The sequence below is a fragment of the Alternaria arborescens genome (assembly GCF_004154835.1).
Source record: "Alternaria arborescens strain FERA 675 chromosome Unknown contig_8, whole genome shotgun sequence".
In the NCBI taxonomy this organism is placed as follows: Eukaryota; Fungi; Ascomycota; class Dothideomycetes; order Pleosporales; family Pleosporaceae; genus Alternaria; species Alternaria arborescens.
Genome location: NW_021167863.1, coordinates 1,124,671 through 1,145,963, shown reverse-complemented (window position 1 = coordinate 1,145,963; position 21,293 = coordinate 1,124,671). Strand labels below are relative to the sequence as shown.

The 21,293-nt window shown below is 52.1% G+C and overlaps 8 protein-coding genes across 8 annotated transcripts; 2 read left to right on the top strand and 6 right to left on the bottom strand.

Moving 5' to 3' along the window:
- Positions 1–123: 123 nt before the first annotated feature.
- On the bottom strand, positions 124–2,273 carry AA0111_g4647 (hypothetical protein; the record flags this gene model as incomplete). The annotated part of the gene is made up of 2 exons (XM_028650673.1): positions 124–1,613; positions 1,661–2,273. 2 exons carry the CDS (start codon positions 2,271–2,273, stop codon positions 124–126), a joined length of 2,103 nt encoding a protein of 700 aa, XP_028507805.1.
- Positions 2,274–3,233: 960 nt separating this feature from the next.
- On the bottom strand, positions 3,234–3,470 carry AA0111_g4646 (hypothetical protein; the record flags this gene model as incomplete). The annotated part of the gene is made up of 2 exons (XM_028650672.1): positions 3,234–3,361; positions 3,416–3,470. The coding sequence occupies 2 exons, from the start codon at positions 3,468–3,470 to the stop codon at positions 3,234–3,236; spliced, it is 183 nt and encodes a 60-aa protein (XP_028507804.1).
- Positions 3,471–4,424: 954 nt separating this feature from the next.
- AA0111_g4645 (hypothetical protein) lies at positions 4,425–4,670 on the bottom strand (the record flags this gene model as incomplete). Its single annotated transcript, XM_028650671.1, has 2 exons — positions 4,425–4,601; positions 4,656–4,670. 2 exons carry the CDS (start codon positions 4,668–4,670, stop codon positions 4,425–4,427), a joined length of 192 nt encoding a protein of 63 aa, XP_028507803.1.
- A 1,584-nt stretch (positions 4,671–6,254) lies between these two features.
- Positions 6,255–7,475, bottom strand: AA0111_g4644 (hypothetical protein; the record flags this gene model as incomplete). The annotated part of the gene is made up of 1 exon (XM_028650670.1): positions 6,255–7,475. The coding sequence occupies one exon, from the start codon at positions 7,473–7,475 to the stop codon at positions 6,255–6,257; it is 1,221 nt and encodes a 406-aa protein (XP_028507802.1).
- A 2,066-nt stretch (positions 7,476–9,541) lies between these two features.
- AA0111_g4643 (hypothetical protein) lies at positions 9,542–12,261 on the top strand (the record flags this gene model as incomplete). The annotated part of the gene is made up of 2 exons (XM_028650669.1): positions 9,542–11,962; positions 12,037–12,261. 2 exons carry the CDS (start codon positions 9,542–9,544, stop codon positions 12,259–12,261), a joined length of 2,646 nt encoding a protein of 881 aa, XP_028507809.1.
- Positions 12,262–12,844: 583 nt separating this feature from the next.
- AA0111_g4642 (hypothetical protein) lies at positions 12,845–13,365 on the bottom strand (the record flags this gene model as incomplete). The annotated part of the gene is made up of 2 exons (XM_028650668.1): positions 12,845–12,954; positions 13,083–13,365. The coding sequence occupies 2 exons, from the start codon at positions 13,363–13,365 to the stop codon at positions 12,845–12,847; spliced, it is 393 nt and encodes a 130-aa protein (XP_028507808.1).
- A 795-nt stretch (positions 13,366–14,160) lies between these two features.
- Positions 14,161–16,971, bottom strand: AA0111_g4641 (hypothetical protein; the record flags this gene model as incomplete). The annotated part of the gene is made up of 1 exon (XM_028650667.1): positions 14,161–16,971. The coding sequence occupies one exon, from the start codon at positions 16,969–16,971 to the stop codon at positions 14,161–14,163; it is 2,811 nt and encodes a 936-aa protein (XP_028507807.1).
- Positions 16,972–17,944: 973 nt separating this feature from the next.
- On the top strand, positions 17,945–19,726 carry AA0111_g4640 (hypothetical protein; the record flags this gene model as incomplete). The annotated part of the gene is made up of 2 exons (XM_028650666.1): positions 17,945–18,343; positions 18,395–19,726. 2 exons carry the CDS (start codon positions 17,945–17,947, stop codon positions 19,724–19,726), a joined length of 1,731 nt encoding a protein of 576 aa, XP_028507806.1.
- Positions 19,727–21,293: the final 1,567 nt, after the last annotated feature.

Sequence of the window (21,293 nt, the reverse complement as noted above, 5' to 3'; positions counted from 1 at the left end):
GAGGTACCATAGTATGCAAGAAGTGCTGACTGATGCGACCTTACTAAAAAGGGGTTCTTCGTACAGCAGCTCTATGCATCAGAATTATTGGGTACCTCTACACCATCCCACAATAGACAAAATTCAAGGATTTGTACTGCTGAGCGGGGAAGGTGTGACGCGTAATTCATTCTCTCCCAAATCCTCACAAGACCCGTTATACAGGATGGGGATAAACTTTGCATATTCCTCATCGCTGATCAAATTAGACCCAAAATCAGGGACCAGGCCGACCGGGACTTTGGACTTTGCGTCTACTAGAACTAGATCTTTACAAATGGCTTCCTCGCCTGGATTTGGGAGGTGCTGACCAACGCATAGTAGGGAAATGGGCTGTTGCCTTTGGTCTTTGGGTTGGCGTGCGTGCTTTGCTAGGAGGCCGATGGCGACAAATGTATCGCCATAGTGAATTTGAACGGGGGCAAAGAGCTTGTTGACCCATGCTGCGGCTGATAATGGAACGCGGCAGTTGATCATGGCAGCGAGAAGGAGCATGGCGTATAGTAGTGGTATCGATGACGGGCCCTGTATTTGCTCCTTGATGTCTTCCCACCAAGGCTTTTCAGCAATGTCTCGATCCCCTTTAAACAGAATCCACGAATGTTGTAATATATTCCTGGCTTGCACAAAGAGATGTACATGCTTGCTAACCTCGTATGCACGTGCCTCTTCCTCAATCCCAGCAAGATCGCAGAGATTTGGTATGATGTCGTCTTCCTCATATCTCAAGACCAAGTTACCTGTTATAAAATGTTGGTCACTGTCCTTATTCGTTCGAATAGCAGACACTGAGTCGATAGGTAACCAACCGCAGCTCATGGCATCTTTATGATCAAGCGTCCAATCTAGACTTGCATGGTGGCCGAATTTTGGGAGCTCATTGCCTAAGACAGACTCATTCCATTGTGTTTCGAAGTTTTCTTGACATGCTTCTAGCAGAGCTATGACGGAATCTGGGGATGTTCGATAGTCAAACTCCTCGACTCGCACAACCGATGTGATGTGCACATGCGGTGAAGAAGCGTTCGAGCTCTCAGGTACGCGTTGTCCGACGAGTTTCATAAAGTCACCAAGCGTTGTCGGACTTGGAAGATGTTGGCTTGGTAGCCAACCATTCGTGGAATCTGTACACGCGGGATCGAGCATCGAACGCGTGAACTTGCACGTGAAAGCATGCCCTGAGCGTGCAGCTTGTTGGTAAAGGTCCAGATAGATCTCCCCGAAGGACATTGACAAAGCCTCTTTCTTAGGATATGTGTACCACGGGAAGGAGGGCATCGTTGCAAAGATGTAGTCGCGAGGCATGGTAGCGGATCTTTGAGATGCTCGATTAGCTGTTACAAAATCACCAGAATGAATGTCTTCTTCCTGGCTACGCTGTACTCTACGGGGAGTGACGAAAGTGCCGCCATGAACATAAGCTTTGAGAAGCTCTATCAGGGTGTATTCGGACATATCAAACGAGAATGCTAGCCTTGAGAGGCTACTTATGATAACCCCCGTCTTGGCGGTCTGGCGGTGGGAGTTGAGTATGTCGTCAACCGGTTCCCACACTGCAAGCTTCTTTGGATGATCTGATCACTGATTAATCATGATCATCAAGCAATAGACTATGACATACTGTCTGTCCCAACCACGAACTCGATCGTATGAGAGAGTAGGCACTCCTGCAGCGTCCACAGTCTCTGAAGATAGGATTCCGCGTAGATATGGTCCCTGTGCGTCCCACCATGGGCGTATAACTTGTCGTTGAAATCCCCATAGTCCTCGAAGCCATCAACAGCAGCAATGCAGCAGTCGTATAACCCATCGCATTCTCTGACTGCGATGGTCTTTCTGGCCATCCTAAAGATATTCGGGATAGCATCCACGATCTCCGAGACTTCTACTGGATTTCGCTGATCGACAGTTAATGTATCCATCCAAAAGGCAACTTCGCCAACTAAAGCCGGTAGGTCATTTGCGATGAAATGGGCTTTCTCTTCTGATGCTTTTATCTCATACGGTATACCATCAATTGAACGCCAAGACCAGTCGCCCCAGACATGAGAGAAAGCGATGTAATCCGTGTCTTCGATACGCGACTCGAAGAGCTCTAAAGTAGCGTTGTTGAAGCGTGCGAATTTTATCAAGGGAGATTGTGCAAGACGTTCCCGGGTTGCAGATTCTCGGTCTGATATGTTTCGCGTTAAGCCTGGCTCAGAACCTGCTATTGTCATGCTACCTGAAGCCATGATATGAGATCAACACTAGGCGCAGCATTTGAGAGTGGATGCTATGGTGTTGCAAACAGCGATTGTTGGGTTACGATCTGTAGTGTCAGTCAGGAAATTTAAGTTAGACGCTCCAGCTCCGCATCTGCAGGCTGAGCTTACGCGAGATGGCAACTAGCCACACATGTCTCAGCGCCAACTCGCACACCTCCAAGAACAACCCTGGTGCCTCAGCATCCCCACCAGAATCGCCCGTGATAAGTGTTCCTGATATCGACTTCATCCCGGGAAGCAATGGGCGAATTTGCGGCAAGTTCGCTCAAAAATACAAACAACACGGAAAGTCATGGTAATACTCATGCTTGCGTTTCTGGCAATCTTGATCAATTGCAGCCCGCATAGACTTGCTCTCACAACTTAGTTTCATTGTCTTACGCCAACGGAGACAATGACCCAGCACTTCCCTTACATCCTTCCCGTTGTGTTTGTCAAACTTAGGACTATACAGAACTGCCTCTCCAGGAAGTCCTGTTAGCGAAGTCCCAATGGGAGGCCATGTGTTCAGCAGGAACTTCTGCGATGGTTTTCCCAATGAGGACACCAAGGTCGAAACGATTCGGTTATTGCGAGATGGGAAGCTGGAAGCAGGAGGTTGCGAATTCATTGATGTAAAATCATCGAATGTGAATTGATCAGAGGGGTCTGAACACAACTCATGCGGATGAGGACCTGGTAGCGTGCCCTACGATGATTGACTCAGCACAGAGACTTCACCTAACACCGGCTGTGAAGGCTCTCTACACGAGGTTGGTCCACATGAAGATGATGAAGCCCTGAACCATCAACCGGAGCGCGTTCTCAACATAAGGACATATCAGTCGCCACATCTTCGTCACGCAGAGGAACACAGAATGGTTCTCTGGCGCATCGCACAGTATGCTTCCCTTATGAGTGCCAAAAGGAAGTACGCATAGAGGTGACTTAGGCGGGTACTGGGTTGCGGTGGTTGCGGCGGATGAATGTATTGAGACCGCGGAAGAAGCGCTGGCGACGGCGAAGTTTGGAGGGACGAATGAGGAGGGACGAATGAGGAGGGTATAGGTCTACATCTGGGTTATCAAGTTAGCATAAAACTCACATACAGTTTCTGTAGGGACGCTTACGATACTGCGCAGCTTGCAGTTGCGGCTGCGATGACTTTGACGTTTTCGATGGCATAGCTTGCGACTGCAACAACACCATCGCCTCATTCTCATCCTACCAAGCCTTCAACACATCCTTTTAACCTACCGGTCTATCTGGATCATCACTCTTGATCAGTCAGTCGAAGAAGTCCACAGGCATTTCACCAACCGTCTTGCCATGGTGCTCCCTGACCGTTGTGCGATATGGTTCTGACGACGACGACAAGGGTTCAAATAAGTCTTGTGTCGCTTGAGGATTCTATTGAAAACTTGAAGCGCTTGCATTGGCGGTTTCGAACACGATAGCGAACTTGCAGCGATGTTTGCGTGAGCGATTGGAGAGCTAGTCGGGCAGCGGCAGCAGCAGACGACGACGGCGGCCGTGTAAACGCATCTCGCTGCTAAGACGAGCTGTATTTGCTAAAGATTATTCACATAGAATCTGTCGTTCCATGGCGGGGGCACAGCAGGAGATCGACTCCTCTCCTTCAGAGCAGGTCGCGGTGTCGCAGATGCATCTGGCACTTGGTTGGAAGACAGGGGAGCTTGTTGCGGGAACGTAACTGATCTACGACATAATCGACATCAAAACGGAGGTCCGATCCGTAATCGGATAGCATTGTACGCATACAGCAACTGCATTTCGGAAGATTGACTCACACGGATGGGTGGATGAAATGTATGGAGATAAAGGAGAGATGACGTGTGGTGCATCTTGCAGCGAACATGTGGAGATGGCTGGGGCTGGTGCTGGTGCGGAAAGTGCACAGACACACACTCTTCAATTAGATGTGGCGCGTTCCCGAGGTTTAGCACGCCAGGACAGGTACGATTTTCAGGAACAGAAAAAAAAAGAATGCTTCAACTTGCCCTGATCAAAAAGAATATTGTTGAATTGTCAAAGTTCCCAATGTCCCGTAAATACCCGAAGACGCCCAGCGCCGTTTCCTTCCCTCTCATTCTCAATACCTCTGCCCACTTGGTTCCCCTAGGGAACCGGGACCTTTTCCGTCTTGCTGATTATGTACCAAGCGTGGATAACACCAGGGATCCAACCAAGAATACACAATGCGATGTTGATGAAGAGATCAGCGGTGCAACCGCGCTTTATCGCGACAGGTAGGAAGGGAATCCATATCGCGAGGAAGTAGAGGAGGATAGTGCTCTGGCGTGGAAGTTAGGAAAAAAGACTAGAGATGTTAAAGAAGATGTGACTGACTGTGCTTGATGCCATTGTGCGCGCAGTGATGGGATCCGTATTGGTAAACTAGGCTGTAGTGATTTTGCAAAGAACAAGTCTGGTTGGTAGTGGTGAAGTTCGAGGTTGTGGCTGTTGGGTGTGGCTGAACCAGAAAAAGTGGATGGGCTCTCCGCGCTTTATGTGTTCCCTTCCAAGATCACTTTACAGTAGCTGACGACGCCAGAAACCAGATGAACGGCTCACGCTATGTTCCCAGTACGTTCATTCGACGAGAAGCGCCGTAGTAGCCGCGAACCGAAGACCCCATCACCAAAGGGAGGATAATGCACGTGGGAAATTGCTAAGAACAGCAGCAAATGGAAACGCCTTGCGCCACAGTGACGATGTTTGTTGTGGCGCAGGTATCAGTGTACAGGCCGTGCGCTGTGGTGTTGAGGCTATACTAGCCGACGAGGTCCCGAGAGTTGCCGTGATAGCCGGGTATGCAGGGCAGCCGATGGCTGCTTGAACTGTGATGTCGCGTCATCAAAAAGTCTAGTATCTTATACTATAGCGCTGGTTGTAAGGTTTGATCTCACAGAGTACTTTGACTTTACATGATATGAGTCTGCTAATCAGGCGACTTTTGATATTACTACTATGTCTACAAATTTGATTTTTGCTACAACGCGAGCCTCCACGGTCCAGCTAGACTAAGGGACTGACTTGTCGAATACCGTGATTCATGCGCCTACTTTCGGCTTCATTGATGCCAAATTACTGCGACAACAGCATAGGTCCATAGCATGAGAGCGGAAGTGGGATTTCAGACGACTACTTTGTCACGAGGTCGTTCTACATGCGCACTTGCAGAGGCGCAGTGACTAGGAATAGATGACTTGATTCCAGAGAGCAGTCATCACAACCAAGTCCGTGGCGGGACCATGGTGGTAAGACTGAGACGAGGTGTCGGTATAGTGGAACTTGTCAAGGGCGGCATGGGCGGTAAGGAGGGTTGTACTGTGTACGTTGCCGAAGCATAAGATTGGCCTTGCGGTGAGTATAAGGCAGCAGCTGTCAAGTTGTCAGACGGCGAGATAGAAACCAAGAGCGGGATGACGTATAAGACAGACGGAGGCTGACAGGGGTTGACGGTGAGGCTCTGTTATGACTGACAAGGATGAACGCTGGCGGATGGACGACTCGAAACTAGAAATACATGATGAGCGGTGAGGAGCGGTGACAAATTTTACATGCAATTGAACAATCGAGCAGGGATATATCGGCTTCGAATTGATCTATTCTGATCGACAGCCACGCCTTACAAGCCAAGGTCGCCGGGGAAATTTTGAACTATCCTAGGTGCTGCGACAAAGTCGGTGTTGAGGTGGAAGGGGTCTTTGGTGAAGGGGAGAAACTAATGGGGTGAGCGGGATGGGGGTGTGTGTGGAACGCTAAAAATGCTGATACTGGCAAAGAACATCGTGTGAAGACGAATCGAAGGAGATGGGCTATATAGTAATAACATAAGACATTCGGCATCATACGTGTCGCATTATCATAAGAAGGGCAGAGACAAACTGTTGAAAAGTGGAAAAAAGAAACCAAAAATCATAACAGAATAACAAACTAGCGTCCCTACGACTGGGGTAGCGCTTTACCGTCTTTCACCATCCGCTTCCGAAAGGCCTTGGCCCTACTCGCTTCGTTTTTACTCGCTTGTGCATCCAGATGGCTGGCGGCAGTGAATGCTTCTACCACTGCCATGGCGCTTGCCTCTTCTTCTTCGTTGAATGTGATGAGATCCAGGAATTGGCGTAGGACAATGGACCCGAGCTTGGCCTTTGCTTGCTCAACGTAGTCGGTGTTGACCGTCTCGGCAGATGTCCGCGCAAGCACGCTCCATCCATCGGGCTTGAGTGATGCTTGTCGTGCTAGCAATCGCTCGCTGGAGGCTAGGAGGATGAAGGCCCTTATTACCGCTTCTTTGTTGGTGATGTTTTGCTCGGGTGACACGTCGAGAACCTCTAGGAAGTCGTCCAGGGATGCTGTGCCGATGAATGTGTGACGGTGCTTGTACTCCAAATCACGCTCTTGCTGGATGGCCGATGTCGGTCCGCTCTTCTTTGGTAGCTTCTTGGGTGTTGATGGATGGAGGGAGCGGGTGGTCGGGCTGTGATGGCGAGGGTTCTCGTTCTGTGCGGTGGCGGCTTTGATGGGGAGGCCGAGGGAGATTCTGCGTTGGTGGGTGTTGGCGGGGCGCTGTGGCTTTGATGTGTTGGCTTGTAGTTGCAGAAGACCGTCGTTGGTCTTGGCGCGGAGCGGAAGTGTTCGTGATGCCCTTTGCGCACTGGCGAGTCTTGATTCGATGGTTGGTGTTGAGGGTGTGCGCAGGTGAGAAGGGCGGTGCTTTGTGATGACGGTTTCTTCGCCCTCGCTCTTGATGGATGGCGACTTGGCGAGGTCATCGTAGGAGAAGTAGTCGGGTGAAGGACCGTCTTCCTTTATTCGATCCAGCGAGTAAAGGAGGGGTTCTTCGAAGAGGGTTGCGTCTGTGGACAGGCCGAGGGCGTCGGCAGGGTCAATGGCTCGTGTGCGCGGGCTGGCGCGGGGACTGGCAAACTTGAGGCCGTTGACATCCGGCGGCATGACCCAGTGCTGGACGCCCTGTTGCTGGCGCATCTCTTGCTTGAGCTTGCCCTCGAGGGCGCTCTCGGTGTCGCTGGCAATTGAGAAGCGGCGGGAAGGTGATCGTGATGGCGAGCCTGGGTGCTCTTTGGTGTCGTACCCCGCATTTCTGAGGGCGTTGAGTATGGAGCTGTCCCCACGGTCGAGGTAGAGTAGGCCTGTTCTCCACATGGTCGGATGTCTTCGATGAGGGTTCCTGCTGTGTACGAGTAGCCGACGCAACAGTCACCCTCTAAAGTCTTGTCGGACACGGACAGGGAGGCGCGATGTGCCGCTGCTCTAGCTTTAGTACTTGTTGACAGTATGCGGGTGATCGAGGTGGCCGGCGCTAGCACCCGCTACACCGCCATTTTTCTCAATCTGGTCGTCCCGGTTGAAAAGTCTGTCATTGCCGTGCCTCTTGACTAGACTGGGCCTAATGTATGCATCACGATGCAACACGTCTTTTTTCACGTCATATCGCCCAATCACCGTGGTACCATGGTGACAATTGTGGGTGGTGATTTGCTGTAAACTCCCAAACATTCCTACACCCTGTACCTGCATCCGATCAGCAGGTTTGAGTGTAGCGTACGTACCCCCCTCGTGTCCCGTATCATCCCGGCAGCGGACGAAAGCAGCTACCATCTTGTCTTGCACGCCTGGCGTGATCGAGAAGCATTTTTGGCCGGCATGACGTGGATGTGGATTCCCGCGGGTTAAGACAGCGAGGGCTCCACTCCCGCAAGGCTGAAGGTCTCCAGAGCGTGGTGTGGTGGTGACAGCCGCGGGTGGCATGCACTGAGATGGGGTTGTGCCAGCGCAATGGCTATTGTCGGCCGTCGGAGTGTGTTCGGACGTGTTGGGTTCAACAAAGATGGCGGGGCGGGGTAACCGCGCGACACTAACAGCCATGTTTGATCAACATTTTGTTGTTTCAAGGCGGATATCGGAGCGGAGGAGATGAGCTTGGCGTGGGACGTCAGGGACGCGGAAGACGAGCGAAGTCAGCAGAAGGGTGGTTGGGTCACGCGTGCAGTCAGTCAGCGATGAGGGTGTAGTCGTCAGGCGTGTGATATGCCCAGGTGTGATGTGAAGACATCAACCAACCCACGCACACATGCACATATCGATAGCACATGGGCAGCGCATCCGACCTGCGGAACCAGACTTTGCAGCGTACCGTATGGTAGTCTCTCCCAAGATCTGTTGGTGGTGACCTGTTGATGTGGAGTCCAATCAAGATTGGCGGGCCTCGCGCGATAAGACGACGCAACACCACAGCAAGAACCCACACACAAGACTGTTCTCTGCCCCTGCCTAGTGTTCCTAACAATAAATAAACTTGGTCTCACAAGACTCGACCCCGCAGTGACACAGTATCGGTTCGCTCGCATCTGGCCAGCAGTTCGACACCCTGGCATTTCCAGAGATGAGGGTGCTGACAGCTGGAGCTCTGCCTGCACTCTGCACTGCACGCTGCACCAGCGATCAAAACACACGTCCATGCCCACTCGCCAATGCAAGAACAACCCACTCTGCAATACCGAAAACCCACTCTCATCGACGTCCTCGAATCGCATGCTGACGCGTGCCATGCGTGGAGCTCACTTGGCCCTACGTGGAATCACGTTTGGTGACAGATTCACCGCTCGGCCGTGCTAGAGACGAAAAGAGGAGCCGAGTCTGTTTTGGCACGCGTGACGTGTTGTTTGGGCGCGTCGAATGGGCAACAGCTTCACTTTCTTTTCCACCTCGTCGCAGCCACAACAACACATAAGCATCAGTGGTCGCAGGTAAAGACATCGGAAGGGCATCTGGGTCAACTGGCTTCGATTGCATCGTCGTTCCCCTGGCTTGGGAGGGCGTTGGTGGCAGCGTGGTAGCCATGCAGCATCAACGGCCCGCACCCGCTAGCGAGCCATGTTCTCTTGGCGTAAACAAACCCGGACCGCCGAGGAGCCACCTCCGCAGCAGAATTATTATGAGGTTGTTGGCGTCCTAGATACTTTGCAACCGTGTTCACAAACTCAATTGCCCTTTGCACAAAGCAAAAATTGATCAGCATCTTACCCCACCTACACCGCCCCGCTGCAGTTCGCTTCCATCTCGAGTCAGTGGAGCTGATGTTTTCTTGCACTGCCTCGCCCTTTCCGACCGCCCAAGACCGCCGTCGGTAGTAATTTCAACCTCACAATCTCCCCAAGCAGCGATTCCCATAGCACCCACTCTCGTCGCCCTCGTGGGCATACGCAACCATGGACGACGGTCCTCCTCCTCCGCCGCCTCCGCATGGCGCCAATCCAAAGACCACAGAAGGTAGCCATGCACCTCCTCCCGGCCCAAGCGGCGGCCTGCCACCAGGCAACTATGACATCTTCATCATACCGCCGCACTCTTCAGGGGGCGGCTTCATATATCTCCCTAGCATGGGCGTCCAGCAGAACAGCTTCATTGCGGGCGTGCTCAGCACCATCGCGAGCATCCTGCTGTGGAAGGCTGCCGAGCCCCACGTCAAACAATATTTCCTCATAGTCCGACATGGAGTGTCGACCGGTGGCAATGGCGTCATACTGCTGGCCGTCTTGATGCTGTTTGCCGGATGGGCGGTTGGCCAGACACAAGCTGGTGGCCGTTTCAGCAGTGGTGGAGGGGGCTACAATGGTCGCGGCGGAGCAGGTGCCGGCGCTGGAGCAGGTGCAAACACACCAGGTGGAAGCTCAAGCTATCAACGTGCACCTCCGCCACCGCCTCCGAATGGCGGCTTCCCCGGTAGTCCTCCACCTCATGGTGGATGGGGTGGATATCGCCAATATGCTGGCTCACCACCGCCACCACAAGAGGACGAGTCTTTTTTTGACGAAGAGGCTGAGCGAGCCGAGCAAGAACGCAAAGAAGCCGAGGAGAAGGAGAAGAGGCGGAAAGAAAAGGAGGAGCAGAAACGGAAAGAGGACGAAGAACGCAAGCGGAAAGAGGACGAAGAGCGCAAACGGAAGGAGGAAGAGGAAGAACGCAAGCAAGCCGAAGAAGCGAAGAAGAAGCAGGAAGAGGAAGAAGCAGCCGAGCGTAAGCGGGCTGAAAAGGCGGCGAAGAAGAAGAAGCAGCAGCAAGAGGAGGAGCATAAGAGGAAACAAGAAGAAGAACACAAGAGGATGCTTGAGGAGGAAGTACAAAGGAAGCTGAAGGAAGAGCTCAAGAAGGCCAAGGAGGCTGAGGAGGCAAAGCGGAGACAAGAAGAAGAGGAACGCAAACGTGCCGAGGAGGCCCAACGGCAAGCCGAAGAAGCTCAAAGGCAGGCTGAAGAAGAAGCCAGACGAAAGCGTGAAGCTGAAGAGCAAAGGCTAGCCGAAGAGGCTAGGAAGCAGCGCGAGGCAGAAGAAGCGCGACTTGCCGAGGAGGAGAGGAAACGACAAGAAGAAGCTGAGCGACAACGCATCGCAGAAGAGGAACGCAAGGCCGAAGAGGAGCGCAGACTGGCGGAAGAGGCTCGACTGCGAGCTATCGAGGAGAAGAAGAAGAAAGACGAGGAAGACCGCAGACGAGCATGGGAAGAACTCAAGCGCGCAGAAGAAGCCCGCCAAAAGAAGGAGGCAGAAGAGAAGGCCAAAGCAGAGGCTGCTAAGGCTGCCAAAGCCAAAGCCGAAAAGGAGAAGTGGGAGCAGATGCGGAAGCGTGAGCGCGAGCAACGCGAACGCGAAGCACGAGAGCGCCTTGCCAAAGAGAAAGCTCGCAAACAACAAGAAGCTATCGAAAAGGAGAGGGCAGAGCGAGAGGCTCGTGAAGCTGAAGTCCGCGCAGCCGTCGAAAAAGAGATACGCGAGAAGCTCGAAGCCGAGGCAAGAGCCAAAGCCGCCGAAGAAGCTGCAAAGAAGGCTGAGCAAGAGAAGATTGCCGCCGAGGAGGCTGCCGCCAAAGCAAAGGCTGAAGCTGAAGCTGCTCTTGCAAAAGCCAAAACAGATGCCGAGCGTGCTGAACGACTCAAGGCAGCCCGTGAGCGTGCCCAGAAAGATCGTGAAGCCCGTGAAGCCAAACTCAAAGCAGAGGCGGAACGCATCAAAGCCGAAGCTGCCGCTGCTGCTGCCACAGCAGCCGTCCCAGACCTCACAGCTCGACGGTCAACCACTTATGGCAACGTCGGTGGTGGTGAACGCCTCGATCCATATGCGGGTGCCAGAGCTACGCCCCCTCCGCCCGCCGCTTCAGTCACATCGACGCACTCTTCCCCCATCAAAGCGACCGTCACACCCAAGAAACCATATGAACGTCCCTCGGCGAAGACATACCAGCCAAGTGAAAGCGATGCTGCGTCCTTTGTCCCACCGCGTACTTCCACCGCGCCCCCTCGCTCCACAGCAACACGCTCGCATGTGTCTTCCGCATACTCCGAGTCGAGCTATGCGCCCAGTCAGATGTCGCAATCTACCACTCGCACATCACCTCCTGCGTCGAGGTCCGGGCCGTATTCCACGGCGGACCCGAACAAGATTGTCATCAAGGCGGTGTATCTCTTCAACGACTTGTTTCCTAAACCTGTCGCCCAACTCGTTTCCAACGTGGGCAAGGTAACAGACGGACTCATTCTCAAAATACAATCTGAAGGTCTGTTCATCGACGACGACGTGAGAGGTATCCCTCAAAGAGAATGGGATGTCAAGGCTTGGACGCTCAAAATGGTCGAGGTATGTCACGTCCCCACTCTCTATTTATCGTTCCTCGTTCGATGTTGTTGTACTAACAAGTTACTCCTATACAGACTGGTAAACAGCCCGCGAAAAATCTACACATTCTCCGTGCCTCGGTGCGTGATGCAGATGGCAAGAAATACGTCTTCCTCATCGATGAAACAGAGAGCTGGAAACTGGCTCTTGGACTCCAAAGATTGAAGAAGGGTAGTCAGGTCAGGAGTTTGCAGAGTGCACAAATGGCACCAAATGAGATGTTGAGGGTGTTGAATGCCGTGCCGCCTATTGCGCTGTAAAGGGGAGGTGAATGTTGATAGGATGGTAGGTGGTGGATATTGGATACCCTTCGCTTGAGACATTTTTATGCTGTCTTTTATACAAGCATCAGCGGTGGAGTTGTTTATTCATTCGTTCATATATAGGGTTTGATCATGTTGTTGTATATGAATCCGGTGTGGGATGAGATGTCGTATATATGAAACATAGGCGCTACATAGGATGGTGTTCTGGGTGTAGATAGGAAGCATCGGCAATCGCATATCACATGTCATATTCTCGAAGTGTTTTTTTGGTGAATTCCCCAATGCTTCATTGCATTCGTACTTTGTGATAAACGCGCTATCAAGCTGATGCCCTTCATGAAGCAACCACAATCAAATCAACTTTTGCTTTCTTGCTTGAGGTCTCAGCGTATTACTGATGACTTTCTATATCGTTTCCACGTTCACCATGTGCGCAAACGGATTATGACCCGAAAGACTCAGATTCGGCCTCTTTATGAGAATCGCACTATGTTGCTTAGCATTCATGTCCAACGTAACGTCGCCGGAAATTGATGGTAGTAGGATTGTGTGGTAGTGAATTGATTACCTAGCGATCTTACGTCCTCAACTTGATGGACGGATATCCTCCTTTCTGGTAACATTTGCGACTCAAAACAGGCTGGACAGTGGGACCAGTTTGGCAGCCGAGCGAGGTGTAAACATTGACTATTCCAATGTCAGCTTTCCCTGACTCACAATACATCAATCTAAACATCCTGCTCATCCTCATAACATGGAATCTGAGGCAAGGCCGTGAATTCGCAACAGCAAAGACGTGAGAATAAGGGACTCACGAGAATTATATTTGACAGGCCCATCATGACCCACAACTCTCAAGCTCTTGACATCAGCATTGAAATCGATGCAGACATTAGGGTCGAGCCAAAGGAACGTATAAGCACCGTGACAGAGGTCTTCGGTGAATGTTTGGACGCGGACCTGCCAGAAGGTGTCGGGGTTAGGGTTGACATCGCGGTTGATGTTGGTATTGGCAATATCGACGGTGGTGGAGAAGGCTGGGGAAGTAGGCATGGCAGCGCCAAAGGCTGCGATAATGCCGATGAAGGCCAGAATCATTGTGAGCATGATTGTTTGAGCTTGAAGGATGGAGGAAGAAGAAAGCGTGAGGTTGGTCCGTGGTAGCTGATTCGGGGGAGTGAGTGATTGCCTCCCGTTGTTGAGAAAGAGAAGTGAGGGACTGGGTTAGGTGGAAAGAAGAGGCTACAGTAACTCGGATCCGAGGCTAATTGTGCACAGCAAACGGATGGACTTTGCAAGGTGTGTGCTTGTCTGACGCAAACACGAAGAACTGACGTCTACGTAAGCGAGGCCGAGGCAATCGCGATCTAATTCTGGTAGTTGCGAACCTTGAGGAGAGCCTGAATCCCCCAAAGGCTGACCCGGTGTGATTGCTGTACTCGTGGGAAGGTGCGGCTGGGGTGACAACAAGGTCAAGCAATGTGTGCCACTAGCGTAATGACGAATGGATGCTGAAGTGTATGCATCTCATCAAAAACGCTTTTTCGTACGGCCGCAGTGAGTTAGTGACGACTGTGACGGAGAGTCGGGTCAAGGCAATTGCAAAGTTCTCGCTACTTACCAGTGGCCATCATCATAACTAAGTGAATGCTGCGCGTCAAAGTAACGATGCACTTGAGACCGATATACGGAACGGGTGCATGCATGGAAGCATTGCATATACCTACCACATGAGGATACTGATCGTCAAAACATTCACACGCCACAATATCTAGTCAACGAACGATGTCTATTGGAACCAAAGCATTCATGAAGTTGGGTATGATAAAAGCCCTCCAGCATTGCACTCCTTCAACGCCAGGTACCTGCTTATTCTGCATACCACGCACCACCCTATTCATTGACTGGCTTTGCTCCCAACATCCAACCCAAACCAGACGCAAGCGCCCCAGTAGCAACATTGGCCACCATGTCCCTCCTCCTGACCCTCTCACCTCCATCCATACTACCATTCTCGCTCCCATCCATACTAACCCTTCCCGAGCCCGGCCCTGCAGATCCTGTAGAAGTTGCAACTTGAGCACTACCCCTCAGTGGAAATGCCGTTTTGGAGAACGCTGCAGCAGCCCCACGCGCTACGTCAAAGAGACCCATGGGTGCTTCTTCCACAGCGCCGCGACCGACTTCACGGCGCGGCTGTACGGTAATGGTGTCCATGTCGAAGGCGCCGGGGAGTTTGCGGTCGGCTGCATCGTTGAAGCGCTCTTCTGCTTCGGTCTCTTGTGCCAGGAGGTGCATCATCTCGGCTTCGCATTGTTGCCATACTCCTAGTACTTCTTCAAGGCGATTGGGCGGGGCAAGCAGCAGGGCCTGCGAGAGTAGCTCCATGCGCTGTTCTAATCTTCTCAAGTCTGGGCGTGCTGCATTACCAGCTTGTGACCAGGAGTTTGATGAAGCGAGAGACGTATCGTGTCGGCCAGCGCGCAGAGCAGCCCGCCACGCAACATCTTCTGCCTCGTCTTCATGGTCTTCGGCATCTGCAGATCCGAATGAGAAGAAATTTGACGACGTTGGTGGCGTTGGAGATGGGGTCGAAGGGGTTAGTCGGTTGACGACATATGAGTAAGCAGTCTCAAAGTCATCTTCTTCTAGTGCTGCTTCGATGGCCATTCCGATCACTCGTCGCTCCGCGGCAGCTTTCTTCCGTTCAATCGATGTGGGATCCATCGGTATGCTCTCTGCTTCTTCTTCCATGATAGTCGACGGCATTGCAACTACTAGGTTCTGCCCGATAGATACCAAGTCGTCTAGCTTGGTATAACTACCGCTATTTTGTGATAGCAGCTTACGCACCAGCGACAGTGGATTAGGGCTCACTCGAATGTTGACCGGCTGGAAAGGTACACCATGCTGGAGTATGAGTGAATAGAATGACATGGCATGCGTCGCTGTGAGCAAGGCTTGAAACCGTCGGAACCGCGACGACGAGGAAAAGTGAGGGACAAATGCGTTGATGATATCGGCGGCACGCTTCATGCCACCCCTGTTGCGGTTACCGTTGCTCGCATTGTCGTAGTGGTGCATGGCTGATGCGAGTACGACCTGTTCGACATCGGACGAAAGAAGCGGCTGCTGCCCGAATGCTGGCTTCATGTACAGATCTATCGCGAGAGAGAAATGATTGCTCTCCAGAAGCGCTTTTAGTATCTCCGTTTCCAAAGCCTTTCGCTCTAGCAAACCAAAGATACCCTGGGCTTGGCGATCTTCGTCGTGGTTGTCAGTACCCCAGTTCCATAGCCACAACAACTTGGAACGAATAGTGGCCCACTGTTCGCTGTCTTTCTTGGAGCCGCTGTTCAGTGTATGGAGTATCTTTTGTAGCAACGATAGTTGCTCCGAGTAGTCGTCGCGTAGTGACATTTTAGCAACCTCTCGAATGGATACTGGTTGCTGCAAAGTTGACAGAACACAAGAGGAGAAAATAATTAGCTCAAGGACGCGGAATGCTTCAGCGCCAGGTTGTGTAATGACGTTATCTCTGTCCAACAAACGATCCTCCCTAAGTAGAACAGTCGTCGAGTCTTGCAGCAGAGGATCCTTTAGGTCGTACGAGGGCAATTGCCCCACGCCGATACTAAGGTCTGGAGGCGGCTCGTAGTTGAGAAGGGTACATATCCTCGACAAGAGCGAATGCGCCGTTTGCAGTGATGCAACATCGCTCTTGTCGACCAGGTAGAGGCACGCCAGAGCTGTTCGTGCATATTTCATCTCCAATCGTCGCTGTTGGTCGTCGTCGACAAAGTCCCGTCCTTCTTCATAGCCACCCAGGTCCATATCCTCTGGGCCGTCCCAGTCGGCGATGGCTGAAGCAACGAGTGGCAGGTGGTCCTTTGAGGCATGTAGCAGCCACTGGAACAGACAATCCCAATCGTCTGGCTCGTGTGCTTGGTCCTGCGCAATTGACGCTCTCCGACCTTCGCGTGTAATTCGCCGCCTCTTGCGATCGTTGGCTCCACATAGCCATGGGGCAACGACGCCCTTCAGGTCCCGTGCTGCATTGTGTATCTGGGCATCGTTTGCGTTTCGAACGTGTGAGAGTTGGTGATCGATAGCACGTCGTCCTTTGAGCGAGGCGAATTCGTCAAGCGTGGTAGCGGACGATTGCGGGTAGTATTCGTAACTGAGGCGCAGAAGCGGGAGGACGGTGGATATGAACCATGTGCGTAGGTATTCGGAATGGCCCAGAAAGGGAACCACGAGCTGGGGGACGAGATCCAGCAGGCCCGTCTGCGCGTCGATGCGGTGGGCGCGGTGTATGAGAAAGTGGCTGAACAAGTCGAGCTCGCCCTCGTCTGCGTAGAGGGGATGCACTACAGGCGGGAGATGCAGCGCGTGCCTTCTCTTCTTCGCCCGCGAATTGGAGAGTTGTTCGACCGCGGATATGTCGAGGGATGCAGCGGGAGTTTCCCCAGGATACCGCGATCCAGTCGCCAGGTCATGCAGAAAGTCATGATACGACGAGGGGTCGCTCTCTTCCGGGAGGTAGTTGAGGATGATGCTCAGGGTAAGCTCGAGCGGCAGATCGCCGTCTCGGAGTGCTGTCAGCGCCCGTAACGCTAGGATATTGGATTCGGTGGCATATTGTACGGCGAGAAGCACACAGTGTGGCTGCGACAGTTGCGATAACTTCTGCAGCGCTGCCATGTTGACGTTGACTTTGACTTGGAAAGGACCCGCCCGCTATGCGACAATTCGCTACGTCAACCGCCAAGCCCCACCCACTCTCGGGGGTCCGCTCCCATGTCACCTGCTCTCTTTTCCCTTCACTACTGCCACACAACGACCACAAAGCAGCAACTTCAGCGTCGCAATTCTGCTAGAAAGCTTGTTCAGCGTATGAATTCTGACACATTTTAACCATATACAAGAAAACACACGGTTCCACATGGCAGCTGACAAGCTGGAGGTCAGGACTCGTCCTTGGAATCGTATGCCTCATACTCAGAGCCATCTAGATTCATCTCAGCAGAAATATGCTCTTACCTATGGGTTTAAACGGGTTGACTCCGCTCGCATATTCTCACTTCTACGTATTACCATATATGCGTACCGAGGCACTGCGAGGTTCCAGCCCTGGGGTGCCTGATCGACAGTGCAAGCCCCTAGCCTAGCGCCCGCATCGTCCGACGTCGCATCCAACGGCACCAGCCACGACTTTTCCTCCTCACGCTCCAAGTGACCACTATCCGCAACGCATTCTTTTGCTGTTTCGATCGAGTATATGTTTAGATACCATCAATGAGTGATCAACAGTCATAAATCGGATCGAAACTTCTCTGCGGAACAAAAGCGCAAACAACGGAATTGATAGCCGTTCGCCTCCACTAACCACCGCCAAGCCGACATCAAACATGCAGCGTTTCCACCACCGAAACAAATGTGTAGCATCGCACTCGTCGGCCCAGCCCTTGGAGTCGCAGATCAAGCTTCGATGCCTGAGCTTGGGATGATTACTTAGGACATGTCTGCCTGGCCTCTTTCTTGACCTCCACATCCTCTTGCTCTCATTGTACATTCTTGATACCCTGGCTTGGTCCATTCTTTGCGCGTGCGCCCATTACAATCTTTATTTACTCACTCTTTTATTATACCCTATTACGAAGCTAAAATGCCCAACATGTACATCGATACAGCGACAGCGAACAGTCGGTCTTTGAGGCCTCAGATTATCATTGAGCCGACACCGTACAACGATCGCTCGACGCCGCTTCTAGAGGCTTTTATCAACCAGGAGACCGACAACGAGAGGCCTCCACCTAGCTATCTTGAAGCTACAACGCCTGGCCTCATCTCAAGTCGATTGAGTGGCGAAGAAGGCGCAAGGCTGCTCTCCTTTGATGGGCGAGAAGCAAGAGATGCGAGGTTCAAAGAAGAGCAGTACAGAGGAAGAAGCCTAAGGCAGCAATGCCTCAAGAAGACATGGCTGAAGGTGGCTGGAACGATACTTGCGATGATGCTTGTGTCGGCGATGCTGGCCCTCATGGTCGCAGCAGTATCTGTTCGGAGGGACAAACAAGTTAGTTGAATGCTGCGGAGAAAAGAGATTTGTACTGATACCCGTACCAAGGCTACTGTGACTACCGCCCCATCGTCGGCACAGTCCGCACAAGGCGATGCCGCTCACCCAGAAGGATTCATCGATGACGACTCCGACAAGCCAAGCCTCATCGCCGTCCCATGGCCATCGCCGTCTGCCGCGGCGCAAGCAGCACCCAAGCAATCTTTCCCCATCCGATGGCCAGCAAAATGTGGAAAGCAATATAATGTTCGAACCGAGCACCACGACTTCAGTAAGGCGAGCGAGCTCAATATCCAAGAAGCAGTGCATCAGCTAGACGGTTCATACAAACGGGTAGCCGGCTGGATACACGTCGCGCAAGCACCCCCAGAGCAGGCAGCTGGTACCATACAGGTAAAAATGTCCTACGCTGTATCATCATCAGTCGACGTCAACAGCGTCGCATACGCATCCAGCTCAACCGGCATAACCATCGGTGATCCCACCTTCCCTGACGGCTTCGACGGCGTACGCCCCGGCACCGCCTGTCTCGGCATGTCGGTAGTAATCTACATGGCCCCAGGCGCCTCACTATCAAACTTCAAAGTCGCAACCACACACATGGGTATGCAGATCCACCCCGGCGCAAACTTCACTGTCAAAGACACAACATCCATCTCCACCACTACCGGTACCCTCGACGCTGTAGACTTTTCCTCTCGCCAAACATACTTACAAACCATCTCCGGATCCATAAGCGGGAAATACGCACTGTCTGACCTCCTCTCCGTTAAGACGAAAAGTGGATCCGTGAACATCGACATTGAGCCCCAAGCTGCGGCTTCAGGCTCCACGAACCCAGCCATCTTCATGGTAGACTCGCTATCTGGAAGCATTCGAACAGACTTCAAGCGCAAACACATCCCCGACCGCGACTACCAAACCTACATCAACACCACCGTCGGCTCCGTCGATGGCACTTTTATCCACGGTTCCCGCACGGAATTCAACTCTGTAGCCGGTCTAGTCACAGCTGATATCCTGCCTTTCAAATCCGGAGATTATCAGTCTGAGATTTACACTTCTACACACTCGGGACAGACAACTCTGACATTGCGCTCGCCGTACAAGGCGAAGAACGTAGCCATGTCTGGTCTAGTCAGCACGCATAAGAGTACGTCTGGGGGCTTGGATGTGACGTATCCGCCAGAATGGTCGGGGGTTGTTGATGGCACGAGTTTGAGTGGCGCGCTGCATTTGCAAGGCAAGGATTTGGAACTTTTAGGAGAGAATGATGAGCCAGGGAAGAACCATGTTGAAGCGAAGAAAGGAGAAGGAGATAGTAGCTTGAGTTTCGATACTGTGAGTGGGGAGTGTGAGATCAAGATTGGCAAACTCTAGGTGGGTCGGAGGATGTTGAAAATTGATGGACAGATATTTATCTTGGTTTGGGTGTTGTTGCTCAGGAGTCGATGGAAGACTGCGCCCAGATGAGGCTGTCGTAGATGTAATGCATATCACGATTCAACTACTCGATCACCCTGGATACCTACCACGAATTTGAGACAGCACATTGTACCCGCCCTTTTTCACCCCTTCGATTACCTCGGCTGCTAACAATAATCACGCTCCCACATTTTCGCCCGACGCATTCTATATGCCCAAGTCGCGTCGCAAATCCCGCCGCACAGTCTTCTCCTAGTTTCCGATCGCGTCTAGTAGTGAAGTAGGTTTATAGTAGAATTGAGTTTCCAAATCTCTTACTATAACTAGTGCCGTGGCTATTGTCCGCGCGTCCCGCTCCCGCCAGCGATGGCCTGTCAAAACCAGTGTCTTGGTAACATGGATTACCCTCGTCGTAAAATGTCGATCCCAGGATTTTGGGTGTTAGGGCTGTTAGGGCTGAAGATGAGCGGCTGGGTTCGGGGCAGTTGTTGGATGTCTTGAGTTAATGAATGACACGTCATGAGGCTGAAGTTTGTTCGCTGGCTTGACGCTGTGCTGTCGTTCGCGGTTGCCAAGTATAGTATGCCTGAGGGTCGAGCTGACGAGGGGTAGTTTCCTCTTCTTGCTGCTCAGGTGTTCTCACGTCCAGTGAAATGCGCCTCCATAGTAGGTCCACATGTCGAGATCTAGAGCCATGGCGAGAACAGTATCTACCATGACGTACGAGGGGCTGTCGTGAGATCGTTTCGCAGACTTGGAACCTATTACTTGCAAAATCTGCAGTGCACGGTTTGCGTCGTCTTCGATCATATGTGGTCACAATATCGCGTCCGTAACCCTTGCTGTGGTAGGTGTAGGTTCCGCAAACGATCAATGTTGCAAGGTTGTTTGGTGATGGCGATATCGTGTCTTGATTCTGTATGTCCACCCAAGTTTCATGGTGTTTGCGATTGGATGTGACGAATAGAACAGACTGGCAGCTGGAGGTCATCGGATCTTCAAAGATGGTAGTCACACCGAGTAGCTGTGGAATGGTTCAGTACCCACCAAATATGCACGCGTTAAAGGTAAACAAGGGGGTCGAGCAGCTACTTCGATTGGCGGAATAGCTATCAATTATTATGATGAGTTCTTCCGAATCGAGTTCGTTCATATCATGCGCGATGCCCCTCCAGGCCACATCACTTACGTGCTTGCAGGTCCTTCCTTGTAGCGCATCGTCCGCTTCGGTAGACGCCACACGGAACCCGAGGCAGCACTGCGGAGTTCATGCTTCGAACGATGAGAAGATTGCAGGTAGCCTGGGTAATCGGGTTCCGGTGGCAAACATATGTTGTTGACAAATATGTGGGGAATTGGTGGTGGTACAGGACTGAGGCATTCAAAGTAGCGAGTCCATGGGTCAGGGCAAGATTGCTACGAACCGCTCCGCGGCCTCGTGATGTTAAGGCAGATACTCTTTTTGAACGTCGCCAAGTCATGGGAATATTGAATTCTGAAAATGAAGAGTCCTAACATCTGA